The 18,947-nt window shown below is 39.5% G+C and overlaps 3 protein-coding genes across 3 annotated transcripts in view; all 3 read left to right on the forward strand.

The window, feature by feature from the left end:
• The window catches only part of si:dkey-234i14.2 (heterogeneous nuclear ribonucleoprotein C), a 50,460-nt gene extending 42,312 nt beyond the window's left edge, over positions 1 to 8,148 (forward strand). Inside the window, exons 4-7 of the mRNA XM_050048389.1 lie at positions 3,478 to 3,647; positions 4,258 to 4,371; positions 5,543 to 5,700; positions 6,895 to 8,148. Coding sequence (XP_049904346.1) covers positions 3,478 to 3,647; positions 4,258 to 4,371; positions 5,543 to 5,700; positions 6,895 to 6,933 — 481 coding nt within the window. The 3' untranslated portion in view covers positions 6,934 to 8,148. The remainder of the gene's footprint in view (positions 1 to 3,477; positions 3,648 to 4,257; positions 4,372 to 5,542; positions 5,701 to 6,894) is intronic.
• A 2,303-nt stretch (positions 8,149 to 10,451) lies between these two features.
• On the forward strand, positions 10,452 to 13,477 carry LOC126392785 (5-hydroxyisourate hydrolase-like). Its single transcript, XM_050048401.1, has 4 exons — positions 10,452 to 10,642; positions 11,663 to 11,802; positions 11,922 to 12,057; positions 12,224 to 13,477. The coding sequence occupies exons 1-4, from the start codon at positions 10,589 to 10,591 to the stop codon at positions 12,311 to 12,313; spliced, it is 420 nt and encodes a 139-aa protein (XP_049904358.1). The 5' UTR covers positions 10,452 to 10,588; the 3' UTR covers positions 12,314 to 13,477.
• A 347-nt stretch (positions 13,478 to 13,824) lies between these two features.
• pdcd5 (programmed cell death 5) lies at positions 13,825 to 18,516 on the forward strand. Its single transcript, XM_050051418.1, has 6 exons — positions 13,825 to 14,023; positions 16,478 to 16,521; positions 16,851 to 16,912; positions 17,274 to 17,365; positions 17,460 to 17,531; positions 17,617 to 18,516. The coding sequence occupies exons 1-6, from the start codon at positions 13,958 to 13,960 to the stop codon at positions 17,659 to 17,661; spliced, it is 381 nt and encodes a 126-aa protein (XP_049907375.1). The 5' UTR covers positions 13,825 to 13,957; the 3' UTR covers positions 17,662 to 18,516.
• The last annotated feature ends 431 nt before the right edge of the window (positions 18,517 to 18,947 follow it).

Consider the following 18,947-nt stretch of genomic DNA (forward strand, 5'->3'; position numbering starts at 1 on the left):
GTTTGCCTCTGGGTGTGAGTGCGTGGGGACTGTATGTGTGTGTTTTTGTTTCTGCGTTTGTTGTTTTGTGCAATATCAATATGTGGGAAAGGGAGAAATGACTGTTTTTGTCCGCTGTCCTCTTGTGGGAACACGATAGAAAAGTGTCTTTTAACACACAGATAACAGCTCGAGCTGACAAAGCTGCTTTCCGTGTGGGGTCTAATCCATAGAGACAAACACTCCCTCTCACACACTCACACACTTTTCTGTAATCCTCACTCGTCTACAGTCTCTCATTGTCTGAGCTTCCATTCTCTGAGATGACACTTCAAAGCTGGTGTAACAACACATTGTCTATCTGCCCCTGCAAACTGCTCTAAAGGACTTAAAGTCTTTGGTCTCTGTGTCTCTCCACACGGACAATGCTCAAAGCCTCTAATCTCACACACTTATGGTGGCCTAATACACTTCATCCTTACGTGACATTGGGATGCGTGTGTGTCAGCGTGCGTGCTGTGGACGTGCGAAGAACACAGTGTGTGCAGAAATCTCAGTATCAAGTCCAGAGGCTTCAGAGAATATAACAATACAGAAAACTTTTCAGGAGGCCGAGCTGCGTCTGACTGACTGGTTAACAACTCAATCAGTAAATCTACATTACAGCCTGACTCTAAGTCCTTGAAGCTGACAGCTTACCTCCTTGTTGTTGGTGAAGATTCTTAGTGCTGACTTAGAATTACCTCCCTGTTACTGGCTGGTGACACACAGAAGGAGAGCTTTTCACTCTCGTGGCTTTGCAGTAACCACTTAGGCTGTGCTGAGACTGCCCTCGATCCAGAGTCTGCGACTAGATCAAGATCTAAATTGTTTCATCTGCAGGTCTGAAAAATACTTAATTCATTTCCCTCATAAAAAGGTCAGAGATTTAATTTGCAAAGGTCTTGAATGTTTTTTCCTTCCTGCCGTAGACAGTAACATTTGTCATAACGTTTTTGAACGTGGTCGTCGGGAGACATAAGACATTGCACATACAAGAGGCTGTTCTTTCTTTGTGTTTCAGTCAGTGCCATCAGACCTAATGCAAACACTGTCCCTACTGCTAGCCACAGTAGCTAGGAAGCTCGTCATCTCACAACATGCAAGAGTCAATTTTAGCAAAAAGTCAAAGTAATTCATTATCTTTAAAGTGGTTAATTTAACCTACATAGCTGTAGGCCACATTCATTGATTAATTATACAAGAAATTATTATTAACAGCTGAGAAGTACTGAAAAAACTTCATGTGAATGTCAATTAATTAATGTTTAGTGTTATATTATGCAGGATTTGTCAGCTAATGTTTGAACAGTATTGCCAGCTAAAGTGAAAGTGAAAGCCGACCCCAGATTCACTCCACCTGGCATTTCACCTTGCTATATTTGCAGGGGTTTTTTGGGCGCTGTGTCTTCAATTTTGGTAGCTTCCTATTGGATTTGTCGTCAGGCGGTCTGGCACCTGGTCATTACCTTTAATAAAGTCTGTGCCCAGGAATGTCCCAAACACAGCAAAATAGGAAGAAAGTACAAGCAGAGGGCAGAGTCTCTGCAGATAAATGCACCACCACATACTTCTAGTGGGTCATAAGTGATGATTGAGAGGGGCTACTTTTGTATAAGTCTATTCTATGTACTAAAAGTCCCTTCATTTTGTGAGTTGTTGAGTTATGAGGAAAGTTTATAAACTGTGTGAGACACTGTCTATGACAAAACGTTGTAAACTTCATACTTAGTTATTTTTTCCTTGTATAAAAAACACTGTGTCAGTTTGTCCCAGCCTGTTATATTGGGAGATAAAGTCTACTGCTCAAATGAGTGTCACACACACGGTAATTTCTTACTGTATATCATTCACTTTTATGCACTCCTGCTGAATAACACATCTCTTTGAGATTTCATGGCCAGAATAGAAGGTGGCACATTCAATAATTTCATCATCCATCTCTCTACAGCTTGTCTTTCATGCATAAAAACAATCTGTATCAGGGTTTTACAAAACACTTAAGCATAGCATATTCATGACCTGATCAACATGATATGATCATGATATGATAATAATCACTAAAAGTATGCTCTGTGTGTGAATAACACTCCCTTAAAAGACATCAAACATGATAAGATCAGCTGATTTCTCAGCCAATTTCAGACGCAGTAAACTGCTTCAGCTTCTATATCACTGCTCCCCTGGGTGCGCAGATAGGCCTAAACCATTGCAACTGGTTTCCACACATGATGCGTAGGGGCGTTACAAGACAGCCCTGTGTTCACTATGTCATCGCTGGGGATCTCATTCCAGTCACGGACTGGCCGAGGACCCAGCAAGATCCAAGCAGGGATCCCCAAGGTCCTACCCGGGCCCCATCACGGAGCAGTGGGAAATTCTAGGTGGCTGCATCTGTACATTCTTTTCTTGGAAAATCATGCATAATATACCTTTAACAAATAATTATAGGCCCAGTTGTCCCTGAAAGAAACCCTGGCTATACTTATTGGTTGTTTTTTTGAGCCAAATCTCTCTCTCAATCTGGTGCTGCCGTAACAGCTGCTACAGTTAAGTATAAACATTAGTATAATCATTCATAGATTTGATTGGCCTTCTTCCCACACTTCCTGCAGCTTTGCTCTTCGCTGGTTGGTTGGCTTCGAGCCTGTAGCTGTGTTTCACTTGGACATTGAGTCCGTGAGTGCTGAGGTCAAATGTGAGGTCACTTTCACAACATCACCTCTGATTCCATTTAAACATACACAGGCACACATGCACAAACACACAGTGTGCTTTCAGTAAGCACTATAGAGTTTGACTGTGATACACCCCCTGTCACCAGCACTACTAGCCTGGCAGAGAGCTATTGATTGGCCCTGACAGAACCAATTACATTTAGTGACAGATAGAGACATGAAGCTGTCCACAGGGAGGAGGCAACGCCAGCGGAAGAGAGACAGAAACAGAGATAGAAAGTAAAAGACAAAGGAACATGGAATATAAATATCCATATTTATCTATGAGATGCTTGAACAGATGATTTTCTTCATTGTCACATCTTTGCTTTAATATCTCCTTTTTTCAGCTTGTATCACTCGCTTGTTTGAGCTGGGGCTGGGTTTCAATACTGACAGCAACATAATACTTTTTATGATGCCTTATTATTATAAGACATATGAACATATTGTTGTAGAATACCATTTCTTTATCATTGAACCTGAGCCGAAGTTCCCAAATTGAAGTGCTGCCTAAACACAAGCAGCTGCACTTAAGTAAAATAGAGACTAAAACTGGCAAATTTTGATTTAAATGAGAAACTCCATCCACTTGTGAGCGAGCTCTCTTTCATCATGATTTCAGACAAACACTTAGATTGCATGAAATCACCACACACCTTCCCACAAATTCATCAAACCCGCTGCACACACACACAGTTAAAGATGAGTTGTTCTAAAATCGTGTCTGCTGAATTTCCAGGGTGTATGACTATCAGCGTGTGCCGGCGTCCCTGTCTCCTCTGCCGCTGGGACCAAGTCTGGCCAAGCGACCCCGTTCCTCCTCCTACTCCACTGGGCACAGACGCAGTCGAGACAGAACCCACTCCAAAAGCTCCAGAGCCCACTCCACTAGTTCAACCACAGCCAAGTGTGAGTAATATGAATGGACGCCAAAAAAGGTGGCATTAGATACTGCAGATTTATAGCCTATCATTTGTCTAAAACTCTGGTAAGGGGAATGAAAAATGAAATGATGAGTATAAAGCTTGGATCAATAGAGCTTTTGCTTCTCATCCTTTCAGTATGAAGCAGCCACAGACAAAATAGGCTGTGTGTAGTATACTGAAGTCACAGCACACAATTTCTGGGTATTGAAGTTCAGTCAAGAGTTTTAACCTCTTTTTCTGTGATGCTACTTTGATGAGAGAAACGATGCAGCGGAGAAAATTAGCTGCATTCAAACCACAGCTGAATGGCAAATCAGAAAAACAAGTCGTTCATGAGATCTAAAACGACACCAAATAGTTTACTGTGCATGCACTTTTCTTCTGTCATAGTTGCATTTTATTTAAGTAATAGACAGTTTGAGAAATCTGCATATTTGCTTTCCTGCTGGGAGTTAAGGAAGCTAACAGCCACTCATGGAAAGCAAATATCTCCCAATATGTCCAACCATTCCTTTAAAGCTCTCCCTAAAGAGATTTTCAGGTTGTGTAATTTCCTAATGTCCTTTTCGTTCTCACTCTGGTCGTTCCTGCAGTGGGCATGGAGGAGTTGCAGGTGATTAAAAAGGAGCTGACTCTGATAAAGACACAGATCGATGGGCTGCTTGACAGTCTTGACAGGATGGACACACAGAGGAATGACCACAAAGGTGAGACACTCATTCACAAAGACAGTGGAGGCAGGTAGGTGCGAGATGGAATGATAGATAATCTATTCGCACATCAAAAACATCTTAAGGCGGCCTCTGGCGATATGCCACTTTCAGATTTCTGCTTGATTAGCTCCACCAGTCACAACCCCAATCAAAATGATTCAGGATCTGTGCCGCAGGAGGAAACTGGGGGATGGGAATGCACTGCACCACCAGAGCCACTCCTGTTTTACCTGACAAATCAATTATTTCCCTTCAGTCAGGAATTTTTTAAAAAGTTGAATCACGGCCGATATTAGCTGGGGGTGCGGGTGTCTGGATTTATGGCTGTGAGCAAATTATGATACATGCTGAACAAACAGGGTGGTTGAAGGAACTGACTGATGAAGCTTCAGAAAACAGACGAATATCAAGGACTGAGAACAACAGCAGAGCGGTGTGTACGGAGGGAAGAGCTGCTGCTGCCCTCATGTGGACATGTGATCACAATACAGTGACTACGCCTGCCAGCAAGTGCAACAGCCCCTAGGAGGGAACAGGACAAAGCTTTATTATCCTTCCTGAGGAAATTGGGTTTTACTGGAATTTTAATTAAACTGATCATAAACTGAAACAGAGTTTACACCATTCATTTGGTGCAGCCCACCCTCCCCTGAGCCCTGTGTCCTTAGTCACTGCTAGACAAACATGTTCTTGTAAAAACAAACTTTAACCTTGAACCTAGAAGCCATTATCATAGCATCAGGATGAATGTACAGATAGGCCGTGTGCTAAAAAGAGAATGTGTCCTGTGGCTACTGCAACTGTAGGTGCACACGTTCAGGGAAGTGTGTGTGTGTTCTGTCTACTTTGAATGACCTTGGGCGATTGATAGCTCTCATCTTCATATTAATTTATCTCTGGCTCTACTTGATTCCCCTGTCCCTCACTATTCAGCTCTGCTGTCTCTCGCTTCCCCCTCACTATCTCCTCATCTGTCCTTCATCCTGTCACTCCCACTCTTGCTTTCTGCCTGTCATCTGGTACAAAGTCAGTGGGATGCACACAGACGTTTTTGTCTCTGACCCACAGAAAACATGTATTTTCCTAACACTCCACAGGAAACAGGACCTGCAGTAAACTCCACACCTAAACTCCATGTATGGCTCTGTTTATTCCTGTTTCATAGGGTCTCCCCTGAGAGAGGACAGTCCAGCTGGCTCACCGTACGCTCTGTCTGCCAGCAGCCCCGAGCACTCCCTCTCCTCCCTCTCTCCACCCAGCTCCCGCCATCGAATCCACAGGGAGGACCCTGACCTGAGGGAGCCTGATGATGACAACCACACGGTAAGTGGGCCTGAAGTCTGTGTGCAGTGCACTTGTTCAGGAATGACTAAAAAGTGTATCAGCAAGGGCCGTCCCTCTTGGTCATATTGCATGATGCTGGTTTCTGATTGTGTTAATGAGACTCATTACAAAAGTCAAAATGCATCCATCCATATACTTATCTGGGGCCAAGTTGCGGGGGCAGCAGGCCAAGCAAAGCACCCCAGACGTTCCTCTCCCCAGCAGCACTTTCCAGCTGCTCCCCAAGGTGTTTCCAGGACAGATGAGATATGTAATCCCTGCGTGTTCTGGGTCTGCCCTGGGGCCTCCTACCAGTGAGATGTGCCTAAAACACCTCCAGCGGGAGGCGCCCAGGAGGCATCCTGATCAGATGCCTGTACCACCACAACTGACCCTTTTCGACGCACTATATTCATTTTTTTACCAGTTCAAATCCCCATGTCTGTTTATTTTGGAGGGAACAAAACCTCCTGAATGTCTGGATCTTAGGTTATCAGAGAGTTAAGGTGAGCACACATTAGCAGGTGCTGTGTTAGAAGTCACTGCAACGTGCCAAACATTGTCAGAGAAACACCGATTTGTTACATGACACTGTTTTATTCAGTGTTTTTATCGGTTTTAATCACGTCCATTTGTTTTAGAGGAAAGGAGACCTCTGCTTGTTATTCAGCTTCTTGTAAAAACCTCCTGAACAATGAACGCTGATGGAAAACTAACCTGGTGACGTTTTAGTTGGTTGCAATTTAGAATCCTCAGCACAAAATGCCACTAAATCCCAATAAATCTTACACTGTTTATTTAAGCTGTGTGTCTGTTAGGGCCCCATTTAGTGGATAAAAATATATTAATTTACAACAATAATAATACACAAGAAAACTCACTCAGAAATTCAACAAATTTTCGAGATTAGATTTGAATTTTAAATTAATTACAATTACTTTAAAAACTTTAAAGTAAAGTTTGAGTTAAAAAAAATTGCACAGACAAGTTTCAACCAGATTCTGTCCTGTGAGGTGAGTGGACGTGACAACTACTGAGACTCCACTACCGTGAAATCAATCCATACCTGCACCATTAAATTTTACTTAGTCATTGTGAGCTTGCAGCTGAATGAAATACCTCTTTGTTTAAGCTATCACTGTTCTATCTTTGTCTGTCTGTCTGTCTGTCTGTCTGTCTGTCTGTCTGTCACAGATGAGCAACCACAGCTCTGACCCCGAAGAGGAAATATGAGGGAGGAACAAGAGAAGACGTAGAAGACATGGATTAAGTGCCAAACATGGAGGAAAAGAACAACAACCGTCAAGCCAACTCTCATATCAGTGGCTCAACTCCCCTCCAACAGGGTGTACATATCAGATAACATATTACATTTAAGTGTATCACAGCAGCTTCTTTTCTGTGACCATACTTCTAAGTCAAACTGAAACACAAGTGACTTATATACACCAGGTACACACACATCTGATTGAGAAGAATTTGTCAGACTAAAGGAGTGACAGACAGAGTAATTATAACGAACAACTGGAAGCACGGAGGTGAATTTAACTTTTTATAATCCGCCCTAAGTAGGCATTCCTATTATATGATATGAGAGTTTGCACCAATGCCAATATTTCAGTATTAATCCAAATGAGACAAAAGGGTTCTCTGATTAAAACACTGTGTAAGGAGCTTACCACTTTATCTCATCCACATTAAAAGCCTTTTTCTAAAACAGGCAGCACATGCCACTATCACACTGTACATACAGTAATAATCTATGTGTAGTCAGTGGGTTCTGCACCATGTTTCTGCTGTTTCACCAGTTTCTCCCCAGAACAAAACTCTCACATCTTTAATTAGATAATGTAAACCATGCAAACAGCCTACTTAAGATTTATTATTTTCAGAATAAGTTGAATATTGTGTATATGTACTGTAAAATGAAAGTTCCCTCTGTGGATCTCAAAGTATTTTGACTTGTGACAACAAAAGAAATGTGTAAACTCTCAAATATGATCTTTCAGCAGGGCTCTTTGTTGACGCCTGACTCACTTTTTGTCTTTATTTTATACTTCTAAACACAGTTTAGCTAGTCAAAGTACTGTAAATTGCAGTAATTCTTAAGAAACTGAATAATCACACTGATCATCAGGAGATAAACTGGTTGTTTTCTGCTCTGTCTCTGAGTGTGACTCTACTTCATATCTATTACAAGAATGTTACAGCTCTCTTCCCCCATGTATTTGGCACTTGTGAGACATGCAAAGGCCCAGGTCAGTGTGTAATATTGTGTATTATTGTAAACTTTACTGTAATTGTTGAACTGTCTGATTTTAATCTTGATTTAGGACTTCTCACATTTTTTTTTTTTAAGAAAACGATGTTATTCCTATGGTGTTACATGTTTTTGTTTGCATTCTTAAGATAAGCCAAGTGGAAATACTCATTGTCACAGTAGTAAAAGTATTTTCATATTGAGTATAAATACAGCATGGGAGTGTGTTTTTATTCTTAGAGACCAAGATAGACATGGAAGACAAAGGTGAGAGAGAAACTGATCAATTTGGAATCATAAAATGTTAAAAGTACTGCTTCAAAACTGGACTGCTAAGTGTGCAACTAATCCAAAGTGTATACAGCATACAATAATTAAGACCATCCTGAACAGAGGAAAGCTGGTAATGGTAAATATCACCAATCACAGATCTCTTTGACTCGCCAGCATCTCTTCTCCTCAGTGCATGGATGGTTTGACCAAAGGTCAGTCTGACCCTCAGGCAAAATTGCTCACATTATTATTCATACTGTGTATCTTGCTTTGAGGGCTGCTGCGTGCCTGGTTCAAGATGATACCATCAACACTGCCCAAACTCAGACTGCAGCAGTTTCCACCCAGAGAAAGTTGTCCATCGCTGATGTGACGCCAAACTCCTGTGACAACAACATGGCAGCCAGGCTGAAAACAAATCAAGAGATACACTTTCTGTAGACGGTCTTTTTTTTGAAAGAAAGGAGTTTAGAACAGTCCTCCCAATATGTTCTCTCTTCAACAACATATGGTATCTTGCTGACTCACTACACTGAAACAAAATCAGCTGTGTTTCACAAAAACATTTACACCTGCAGCCTCTCGCCACCACAAGCTGTTTTGCTGAAACGTCATCTTGGCGTGAGAAAGACAAATGAGAGAGGAAGAGACACATTAATGGAGTTAATAACCAAGATACTGAGGCCATATGGAGATATGGCCATATCATACCAATATATATTATGTTAACCTTTATGCAACAATATTTTGGTGTAGCATAAAATGAGAGCAAACAGAGTGCAGAGTTTAAGTGGCCAAATGGTCCATTTTCTTGAGGGTTGTGGGGGCCAATTTAGAGTCACCAATTAACCTATGCCCAATCTGCATGTCTTTGGACTGTGGGAGGAAGCCAGAGTGCTCGGAGAAAACCCACGCTGACACAGGGGAGAACATGCACACTCTGCACAGAAAGGCTCCCTCCTGGGATTGAACCAGGAACCCTCTTGCCACCTGTGCTAACAGTGCTAACCACTGTGCTGCCCTGAGGTTAAATTAAAAGTGAAAACAAGACATGATAGAACATTTAAAAACAAACAAACTAGAAAACCATTTAAACTGTCAAATAATATCAGGAAGTGTAGTTTGGAATAATCAGTGTTTATCGCTGAGATCAGTTTATTTACAGATGACAAACCATTTTAACCTGAGCAAGTTCAGTCTGCTGATAAAGTCCATGTGTTATGGTAGAAAGCTCTGGGGACAGCTCAGTAAATGGACCTTCTGTTCAGAATATTTATCACAGCACTGTCCTATAGTTCACATCACAGACTTTTCTTTATCTAAGAGGAAAAGCTATAAATAATGACTTCAGTGTCATTGTAGCACAAGGTTATCGCTATGGAGTATTGCCTAAATGCCAGATCATATTTCTGTCATGCTCAAAGTTTGTATCATTTGTCCTCATAATATGATCGGCAATGCACTTTAGGCAACTCAAAACCATGTGAATTACAGGAAATCACTGCAGCGATTTCAAAGAGGAAATCCAGTAGATTATCTGTTGGAATAGTCACCATGGTTTAATGTGTTAACAGAGCTGTGCTTGTTGCCAACATTTAGCTCCATATTCATATAATATTAAATTGAACAAAGAGATCGGAGGGTGAGAGGAGGTATCACATTAACCTGTGGAATTCCAGCAGGAAGTTGTGGGTTTTGTTTTTAGAGTTCAGTAACCCAGCAGTCAAACACACAAGCGTCAGAAAAAAAATGTTTACCTTATAATTCTGTTAATTCTGCATGGCTGCATGTGTCACGTCCTCAGAGCAGTCCATTTGATCATCCATTGCCACTATTTTTTAACACAAATAACCCAGCAGGGTGGGGGGTCGAGGGTGCAAGGCTGACACCCAGAACTTGCAACATACATTAAATCTCATACATCCTTTTAAACAAGGCCTCACAACTGAGAGCAAGTTAGCCCTGGAGGAGAGTCCCAGTGGTCTTCCAGGCCCTTATCTAAGTCTTTTATTGGGCAGGCTGCCTGTTCTGTGTCCAGCAAGTCTAAGTATTCCTCCAGCCATGAACCCCCAGAGAATCAGGCTGGTTTACGCTCCGTCCAGTTAAATCATCATCCATTTCCACTGAGTTCAAAGTGCTGAAAGCAGAATATGACAAACGGAGCTCTTGCACAACCGGTCTTCTGTTGACAAAACGATAAGCACGTGTACTTAATCTCATTCTGAATAGGGCAGGTTGCAGGACTGCATGAGGACAATGAGACGAAAATCCTGATCTGTTTAATAAACCATAAAATTGCTCTCTCTTTTTTGGTTATAACTGCTGGCTCACTTTGGATTTGATTCATCAGTGCACATGAGTGCGTACAGGCTGCAGCAACTCAAGGGTCAGATTGTGCCTGAATACAAGGTAAGCACAAAACTTAAAGGTATATAAAACAACAGAAGATTTTTTATTCAACAGTCCAAATGTTAAGTGATGGAGCATCATATATTTATCATGTTTGATCACTGAAATAAACATAAAAACATCTGATTTAATACTTGTGTGTAAAATATTATATCCAGGGTTTCTATTTATTAGTTAGATTTTAGCACCCTGTACTGTATCTACAGAGGTCTTGATATGTCCTTTTATTCAACTATCTTGAGAATTTTTACTTAATAAATCACAACTTACAATTTGACATTTACGAGCCACAGCAAGGTAGCAGGAGCTGGTATTGTGTCTCATCATGGCAAAATGGGGTCCTGGTGACAGTTGTACCCACCACAGAAGCCATTTTGAATATTTTGCCAGCTGTCTGTCTGTGGACAGATTTTGTCATCACAATAACATTGCAATCATGCACAATGGAGTCACAAAACTTGACAGGTGTGTTATTGAGATCAAAATGAAGACTGAATTTGAAGATAGCCATGGTCTGACAAGGGAGCCGGAAGTAAGAATTAGAAAAGAGGCCTTCGGCACCCCAGTTTTTACATCCCTGGCTCAGGAAAATTTACAGGTGTGTAGTCAAGATCATACTGAAGGCTGAGTTCAAAGATGGGCGTGGTCTGCGCAAGGGCGTTGAAAGTTGGGAAGGGAATCAGAAATCAGTTTTAAAATTCATGCACACAGCCAAATACTCCTGTAGGGCAAATTTGAATTTAGTTTTTGACATGGTCATTGTCTAAAAACTTTAATAAAGCTGTCCTCTGCACATTTAAGATGGGTGTCAAAGGCGTTATCTTGTCAGTTTGGAATAAACCGCCAAAGATAATTCAAAATACAGTGAACTCAATGTTGCTTTAAGGAAAATAAAAGCAACATAGGCCTGTATGTTTTTGCCAGTTGTCAGAGAAGTATTTGTGTTTCAATGCTGGACTCTAATGTGATTTCTCTAGATTTAAACAGATCCATTTAAAGTCTGACTTCCTTGCTCTGTAGATCACAGCAATGGCAGGCTCACCTAGTCCTCTGACCACCCATGTGCTGAACACTGCGATGGGCGTCCCTGGCTCGAACATTGCCATCTGTCTGTACCGACAAGACCCCTCCAATAATGCCTGGAGTTTGATAACTGCTGGGTAAAGACCTGAGGGCAACAGCCATAAAATACCACACACATAGTCACAAAGTATGATCACAGGAAAATCTCAGATATTACAACTGGACAACTCTCTCCAATCACATTTTGTCTCTACAGGGCAACTAATGCTGACGGACGCTGCCCAGGACTCATCACAAAACAATTGTTTACTTCTGGTGTGTATAAAATGCGTTTTGAGACTGGTCAGTACTGGAAGAATATGGGAGAGACCTGCTTTTACCCATATGTTGAGGTGAGGAAATGTTGTGTTGGCATGTCAAATGCTGCTTCGCTTGCTTGTGGCGTAACTGTAGTTTCGCATCTAGATCTGTGAATTTATATCCTCATTTAACCAGTCGTATGCATGTGATGCTTACTTTTAATTGTTGACCTCTCTCATGTTTGGTGTTCTGTTGCAGATTGTCTTCACTATTAATGACCCCGGCCAAAAGTACCATGTCCCTCTGCTCCTGAGTCGTTTCTCTTATAGTACATACAGAGGGAGCTAGGGGTCGAGTGTGATGACCATCCTGAGGCTACCTCCATCTATCAGCTGTCATACACATCACAGGCAGAGGCAGCACCACCAAGAATATTTATACCAGCACCAGCCAAACAGTCACAACTGCTGACAACACACAATGCTCCATCTGAATGATGCCTCCATTTGAATAAAGATGTTCTAATCAATATATTTTTTTGTAATTAAACAAACCATATTACTCATATACATTGTTATTATGCTACCATAATATTTAACCGATTTAAAACAGTTATCATGACATGCAATTTCTTAATGAACCTATTAAATAAAGTGTTTTTTTTGTCCAATGTTTCTTTTGTTTGATGTCAAGATCCATATGGATCAGTGGTCACTCATGAGGGAAGTGAAATAGAGGTTGTTATCTGTTATACATATCTGGGTATTTTGATTGATGATTATGTTTTAAGCTATATGTACAGTACCTGGTGAAAGTGCTAGGCTAAAATTGGATTTTTATTTTCAAAATAAGTTGTGTTTTTCTTTTGATCTATAAAGAGACTCCATCAGAGAGGTCCATCACCATTGTAAAGCTCTGACTCCAAACTGTGGATATAGGCCCACTCTCAGGTAGGATGATCATCTGCTCTGGCCACCCATGCTCTGTCATTGGTACACTGTCATATATTAAAGAATTCCCGGCCTGCTCCCATACTACTTATGTGTCTTTATCACACAGAAAAGCGTCGGACAATACTCTTTGCACTCTCAAGACTTCATTTTTCTCTCTGTTTCAAATGCCCATAAGGAAATTGGAAAAAGTAAATTGATGTATTCTGCACCATTGGCATGGAAAATGTTGAAGGATGACTTGCAATTTAAAGCATCAATCTTGTTAAATGCTTTAAAATGCAGAATAACAACTAGGGGTCAATTCTATGATGTTCAAGATTCAAGATTCATGATGTTAATGGTTTTAATTTACCTGATTACAAAACGAACTCTTAAACTTCTCTGAGATGTGAGTTCCTTTTGCCTTACTTCCTTTTCATTTTGTCTATTTTTGTGTTATTTGTGTTTTCTGTCTGTAACTATGTTTTATTTGCTGCCTGTCTTGGCAAAGTATCCCCCCAAAAAGAGACTCTTGATATCAATGGAACTCTCCTGGTTTAATAAAGGTTTAGAAAATCTGCTTGCCCTTTTTAGTATCTTTATTTTATACTACATTAAATTGACTAAAATTTGCATTATGTATAAATACCATTTAGTAAAGTCTATACACTCTTCTCATAAAGAAGAGTTTAAAAGCCCTGCCAATTCATGTTGCACTTGAGCCATCTTCATCCATAACAACATTACTGTGTCTCACAATACTATTAAAATAATGTTATTAAAATAAATCGGTCTATAATACTATAAATCATTTATTAAATTTATTTTAAACATTGCCACAAATCCGTAAATCTGTCCAGTATTCCTACTCTCACAAGCTCCTTTTCATATGCGATCCTTGAATCTGTGCTCGATTGCTTCACCCTGAGTGTTGGATCGGATGTTGATTACACTCCCCTGGACTAGGTAGGGCCTTACCTCTGATGGGAGTTTAGGGTACATTTTATTACGTTACCTCAACACTTCTCAGCCTTCTAGGTCCACGATACTGTTGTAAACCATGGCGGACGACGAATTAGAAGCAATTAGGCAGCAAAGGATGGCGGAGCTTCAGGCAAAGCACGGGGTAAGGACAAAACACGAGCACGGAAGCGTGTTTGCGCCCGCCTTATAAGGAGATGCTGAGTTCAATAATGGTGCTGCTAAAGTTAGCTAACGTTAGTGTGGCTAAACCAGTCACCACAACTCAACTCATTTAACTGTAACTCGGGGGATATACACAGCCAACGTATGAGAGCAACGCTAGCTGTAATAAACTCAGTAGTGGGTTATAAATCACAGTGACCAGCATCATCTCACTGACACTGCTAGCTTGGTATCGACAAGACAGCGCACACCCCTCTGACAATGATAGTGTTAGCTAAGCAACACTGAGCAACGAGTTATAAAGAATGAACCTATGTTAACCCTTCTGCTGTGTCTATTTAATATAAATTAATCATCAATCAAAATTAAGTGTTCCCAGTTTAAAATGGCCGTCCCATTATAGCTGATCACACATCCTTAATAATACATACTGTAACGTTATCACCTAATGTTGTGTCAGATCTTTAGTCAATTTAAGTTATTGTGAGCATAACAAGTTTGAACTTATATTTGATATTTATGGCATGTATGGGTGCATTGACCTAATCAGCTTGTTTTTTAGCTATAAAACAAAACATAATCTATTACTTCATATTGATTATACAAATACTCAGATGAAACACATTGTACTATTTATCAGACTACTTTGCATCAAAGCTTAACATGGACACAAAATATCTCTTAAATTATCTTTTGTGTGATTTTATTAGTAAAGCAAGGACGAAAGCCCAAAACTATAAAAACGTTACTGTATTACAGAATTATTGTCGGAATACCAACAATAACAGTATTCTACAGTTATTGACACTTTTTCTTCTAAATGTATCTTTATTGTCAATTTCCTGATCTGCCCTGCCTCCTCCTCACTATTGTCATGATGACAGATATGGTGAAGAGTCTTACATATGGTATATCACTTGGTTATTGTGCTGCCACAGAAACGATTGTTTGCAAGGCCTCAAAAAAGTTATCTACTGTAGCTGCCAGAAAAGTTCCATCTGTCATGAGCATGACTTAAACAATGTTGAATGGGCATTTTCTGAACTTTTATACAGTAATTGTAGTCAATGACAGGGAACACACAGGTATACAAAAGTTAAACCCTAAGAAACAGAGAAAACTTGTAATTTTGTCTAATTAGAGCTGAACACAATAGGAGGGTGAGAAGAAGAAGAATGAAGAATGTTTCTGGACAAGTATAGAAGAATACAGTCAACTGGTGAGCTTAGTTGGAGTGGTAGGACAGTTTCATTAACGTAAGTGTATCTTTACTAGCCACATAATATACTGAAACATTAATAAACAGTAAAAGGTAACAACTTTGTTTTATGACTGTAATAAATATAGGCCTGTATTTTAATTATAACAGCCATGATGTGGTGGCATCCTGTATGAATAATTAAAATGCAGATTTAAAATGCAGATTTTAGTTAATGCTGTCAGGTTTAAGCTGACCGAACACAGTGAATCTTACATAGAGCCCAACTGATAAATGGGCTGGGCGAATACTTAGAAAGCTTGTAACTACTCAAAGATAAATTGTATCTGTGTAATTTTTGCCAGATAAATAACAAAACATTACAGTACAGAAAGGCTAAAGATGTATTTAAGGTAATTTTGAAACAGTGTCCTGGCTACATAATTTGCCCTCCAGAGAGTGCTGAAGTTTATTTTTCAAATTTAGAATGTCCCATTCAGTGACAGTCGCCAACAATCCACCATCTACCAAGATGGGGACAGACATTCAATGTGTGACTAAAGTAATATCTAAAAATAGGGAGTAAAAAACAGAAATTCAAATAATATGAAGAATTGGTAAACATTTTTTTAGAAAGCAGATAAGACAGACAGGTAATGTACAAGGTTTCCTGGACACCTAAATAAATCACATCATAAAATTGAAAGGTTGTTTCACTTGGTTCAAGGTGTAAACATAAACAGATTAAAATGTAAAACAAGAAAAACAATACTGCAAATTACGATACCCATCAAGATATATAGCTAATTCTTGTACATCGTTATAGACATGATTGCTAATGAACTTTCTGATGCAAAGTGGATGGATCCTGGTGATGTTATTTTTTTAACTATACATGTGTCACTTGGCTCCAACTGCGCTCATTGTCTTGAACCATACAGACCTGGTTTTTATGATGAGTATTATCTTGATACTGGTACATTGTAGATTCTGGTCTTTAATCAAATGTCAGATCTTTAGCCAAATATTTTGTTCCACTTTGAAAGGTGAAACTTTGCTTTAAAAAAAAGCTCAGTTTTAATAAATAACCAAGCAGCATGGGGAAATATATTTTGACAGTTATTAAAGTTGTTTGTGAGGCCATTACCAAAGTTGTGGGAATATTGGGCTGGTATGAATAAGAAGAATAAGAAATACAACCTATATGTGATGGTGCTGTCTCATATATTCTTCCAGGATTCTTCAAATAATCAGCAGCAAGCAGAGGAGGCCAAACAAAGGTAAGTATGCCAATTCAGTATACAGATATAGTGATTAATTTGTACTCTCACAGTCAGTTTCTGTATAGCTCAGTTAAGCAGACTTATCAGACATCTGTTCACTGAATTTTTTCCAAAATATTGTGAGATAATTACTGTTAGAGAGCCACAGTATATTTGAAAACAACATTACGAACTCATTGTGTAATAAGAACCTATCAGTGTAATCTTTTGATGGCTTGAGAGTTTGATAAATGTATTTTTCGGTTTCCCTTTTACTGGTCTCAGTCCTAGATCCAAATAGTTGTAGGTTGTGCTGATGTGGTATCATTGTTACTTGTTATTCACAGAGAAACAGAAATGAGGAACTCTATATTGGCTCAAGTTCTGGACCAGTCTGCCCGTGCCAGATGTAAGTGTGCTCTCAGATTTATTGTTAAGTCTGTTGAAAGGAATCCCTTGGAAATAAATCATGCTCTTGTAAAACCAAAAGATATTAAAAATATTTTTTTTATTTGGCATACTATAAATTGGTGAACAACTGTAATGTAAAAAATTGTGAAATCAGAATCATCACAACACTCTTATTAACTCTTATCAGAGATTTATATTCAGTCTAAGAAGAGTGTCATACAGCCTTCCATTTTAAAAAACTTAAGGCTCCTACCTCTGAGTTTGAAACTGTTTTGTGTGATGAATAGGTTGTAGTGTAGACCTATAAACGCCACTCAATCGTGAACACAAGGTGGTTAAATATTTTTACTGTTTTTCAGTAAGCAATCTTGCTTTGGTAAAACCGGAGAAGGCCAATGCAGTTGAAAACTATCTCATTCAGATGGTTCGTTTTGGAAAGTTACCAGGAAAGGTAAGAAAAACACCTCCTAATGCTTGAAGCTCTGATATTGTTGATATTCCTCGTCATGCCAGCAGTGCAATGAATGGATTTTCTCTTTTGTCAGATTACGGAGTCAGGCCTGATCGAGATTCTAGAAAAAGTCAGTCAGCAAACAGAGAAGAAAACAACTGTCACAGTAAGTTGCACTGAAATGTCACCTGTGTTTGATTCATTATCAGTCACACATCCGTCTTAAATCATTTGTGCTCTGTTCTTGTCAGTTCAACAGACGGAGGGTGATGGACTCAGATGATGATGATTACTAATTTTAAACGGGAGCCCTGGGACAAGCCAAGAAATCAGGAGAGGATATGCATTTCTGGGACTCTGATACTATCTTTGACCTGTTAGCAGAATCCTGGGATGCCACACTTGCTTCTGTGTGTCTCTGGAAACTACATTACCAAGAGGGAAAAACAAAGCGGAGTTTACATTGTGGCATAAGTGGTGGGGGGTAGAATACACACGGTTTCAAACAAGGTGTTCTTTTGCGCTCTCTTTTCAATCAAATTGCTACAAATTTGCTCTGCTTGTGTTGTACCCCTGACAGCTCATGACACTGTTTGACTCCTCTAGTCTCTTTCAGTAGTTACTTTTTTTTCCCACCATGTTTGGCTTCCGTTCCTCAATCAGAAAAAAGCTAGATGAATCTAGACTTCTGTGAATACAATACATTGTTTTCTATTTAGGGCCAGCATCCCATTCGCTCTGGATGGTGCACTTGGATTATTTCTTTTTGCGGACATGTATCTTGAAGGTTTACATAAAAAACATTAAAAAGCCTTAAATTCAAAAGTTTGTTTTTCTGATGAACCATCTCTGAAGTGTTCAACTCCCTTTTTAAAGGTTTACATTTTGGGTTTTCACACAGACTGTGTTCTTTGGATCAAGGCACACAGTTAACACAGTTGTGACCATGCTCAACACAAGAACAGAAGAATGTTGCAGCTGCATCACACAGTATCCTCATTACCATAGAAAAAGCTGACATACTGTTTCTTTATTGGTGGTTGACTCTTTTTGCTAAATCAAGCATTTAAAATTTTGGATTCCAAGAATTAACAAATGCCAAATGTATCCAACTACTTTTAAAATAAAAAAAGCGTGACTGAGAAATGTGATTTAATTGTTACGTTATTTATCATTATCGATAAAGTTTATAAGCCACAGTTGAATAACCAAAGGAAATATGTTTTATAACAGTTGCATTGCCTTGAATTAGTTAGCTACAGTAAGCATGACTTTACAGTCAGCATACATTTATACAAACACTACAGTTTAGTGATACTTTTATTAATGTTCATCACTGCTTTGACCTTTCTGTTCCTGCATTGCCAAGTGGAAGAGAAGAGACATCTAATGCTCCAATAACTTACTTTATTCCCATTAGTGGAAGGGGTTTTACTAAAGTGTAAAAAACGGTCCACGACAAAAGCCCTGCATTTAAAAAGTTTACTTACGTAAAGGTAAAAGTGACTAATTATTATCTAAATTTGTGTACAATTTGCCTCTGAAATTTTGTGAGTTCAATTAAAAAGTAGTACAAAATGGA

The sequence above is a fragment of the Epinephelus moara genome, chromosome 1 (assembly GCF_006386435.1).
Source record: "Epinephelus moara isolate mb chromosome 1, YSFRI_EMoa_1.0, whole genome shotgun sequence".
Taxonomy (NCBI): domain Eukaryota; kingdom Metazoa; phylum Chordata; class Actinopteri; order Perciformes; family Serranidae; genus Epinephelus; species Epinephelus moara.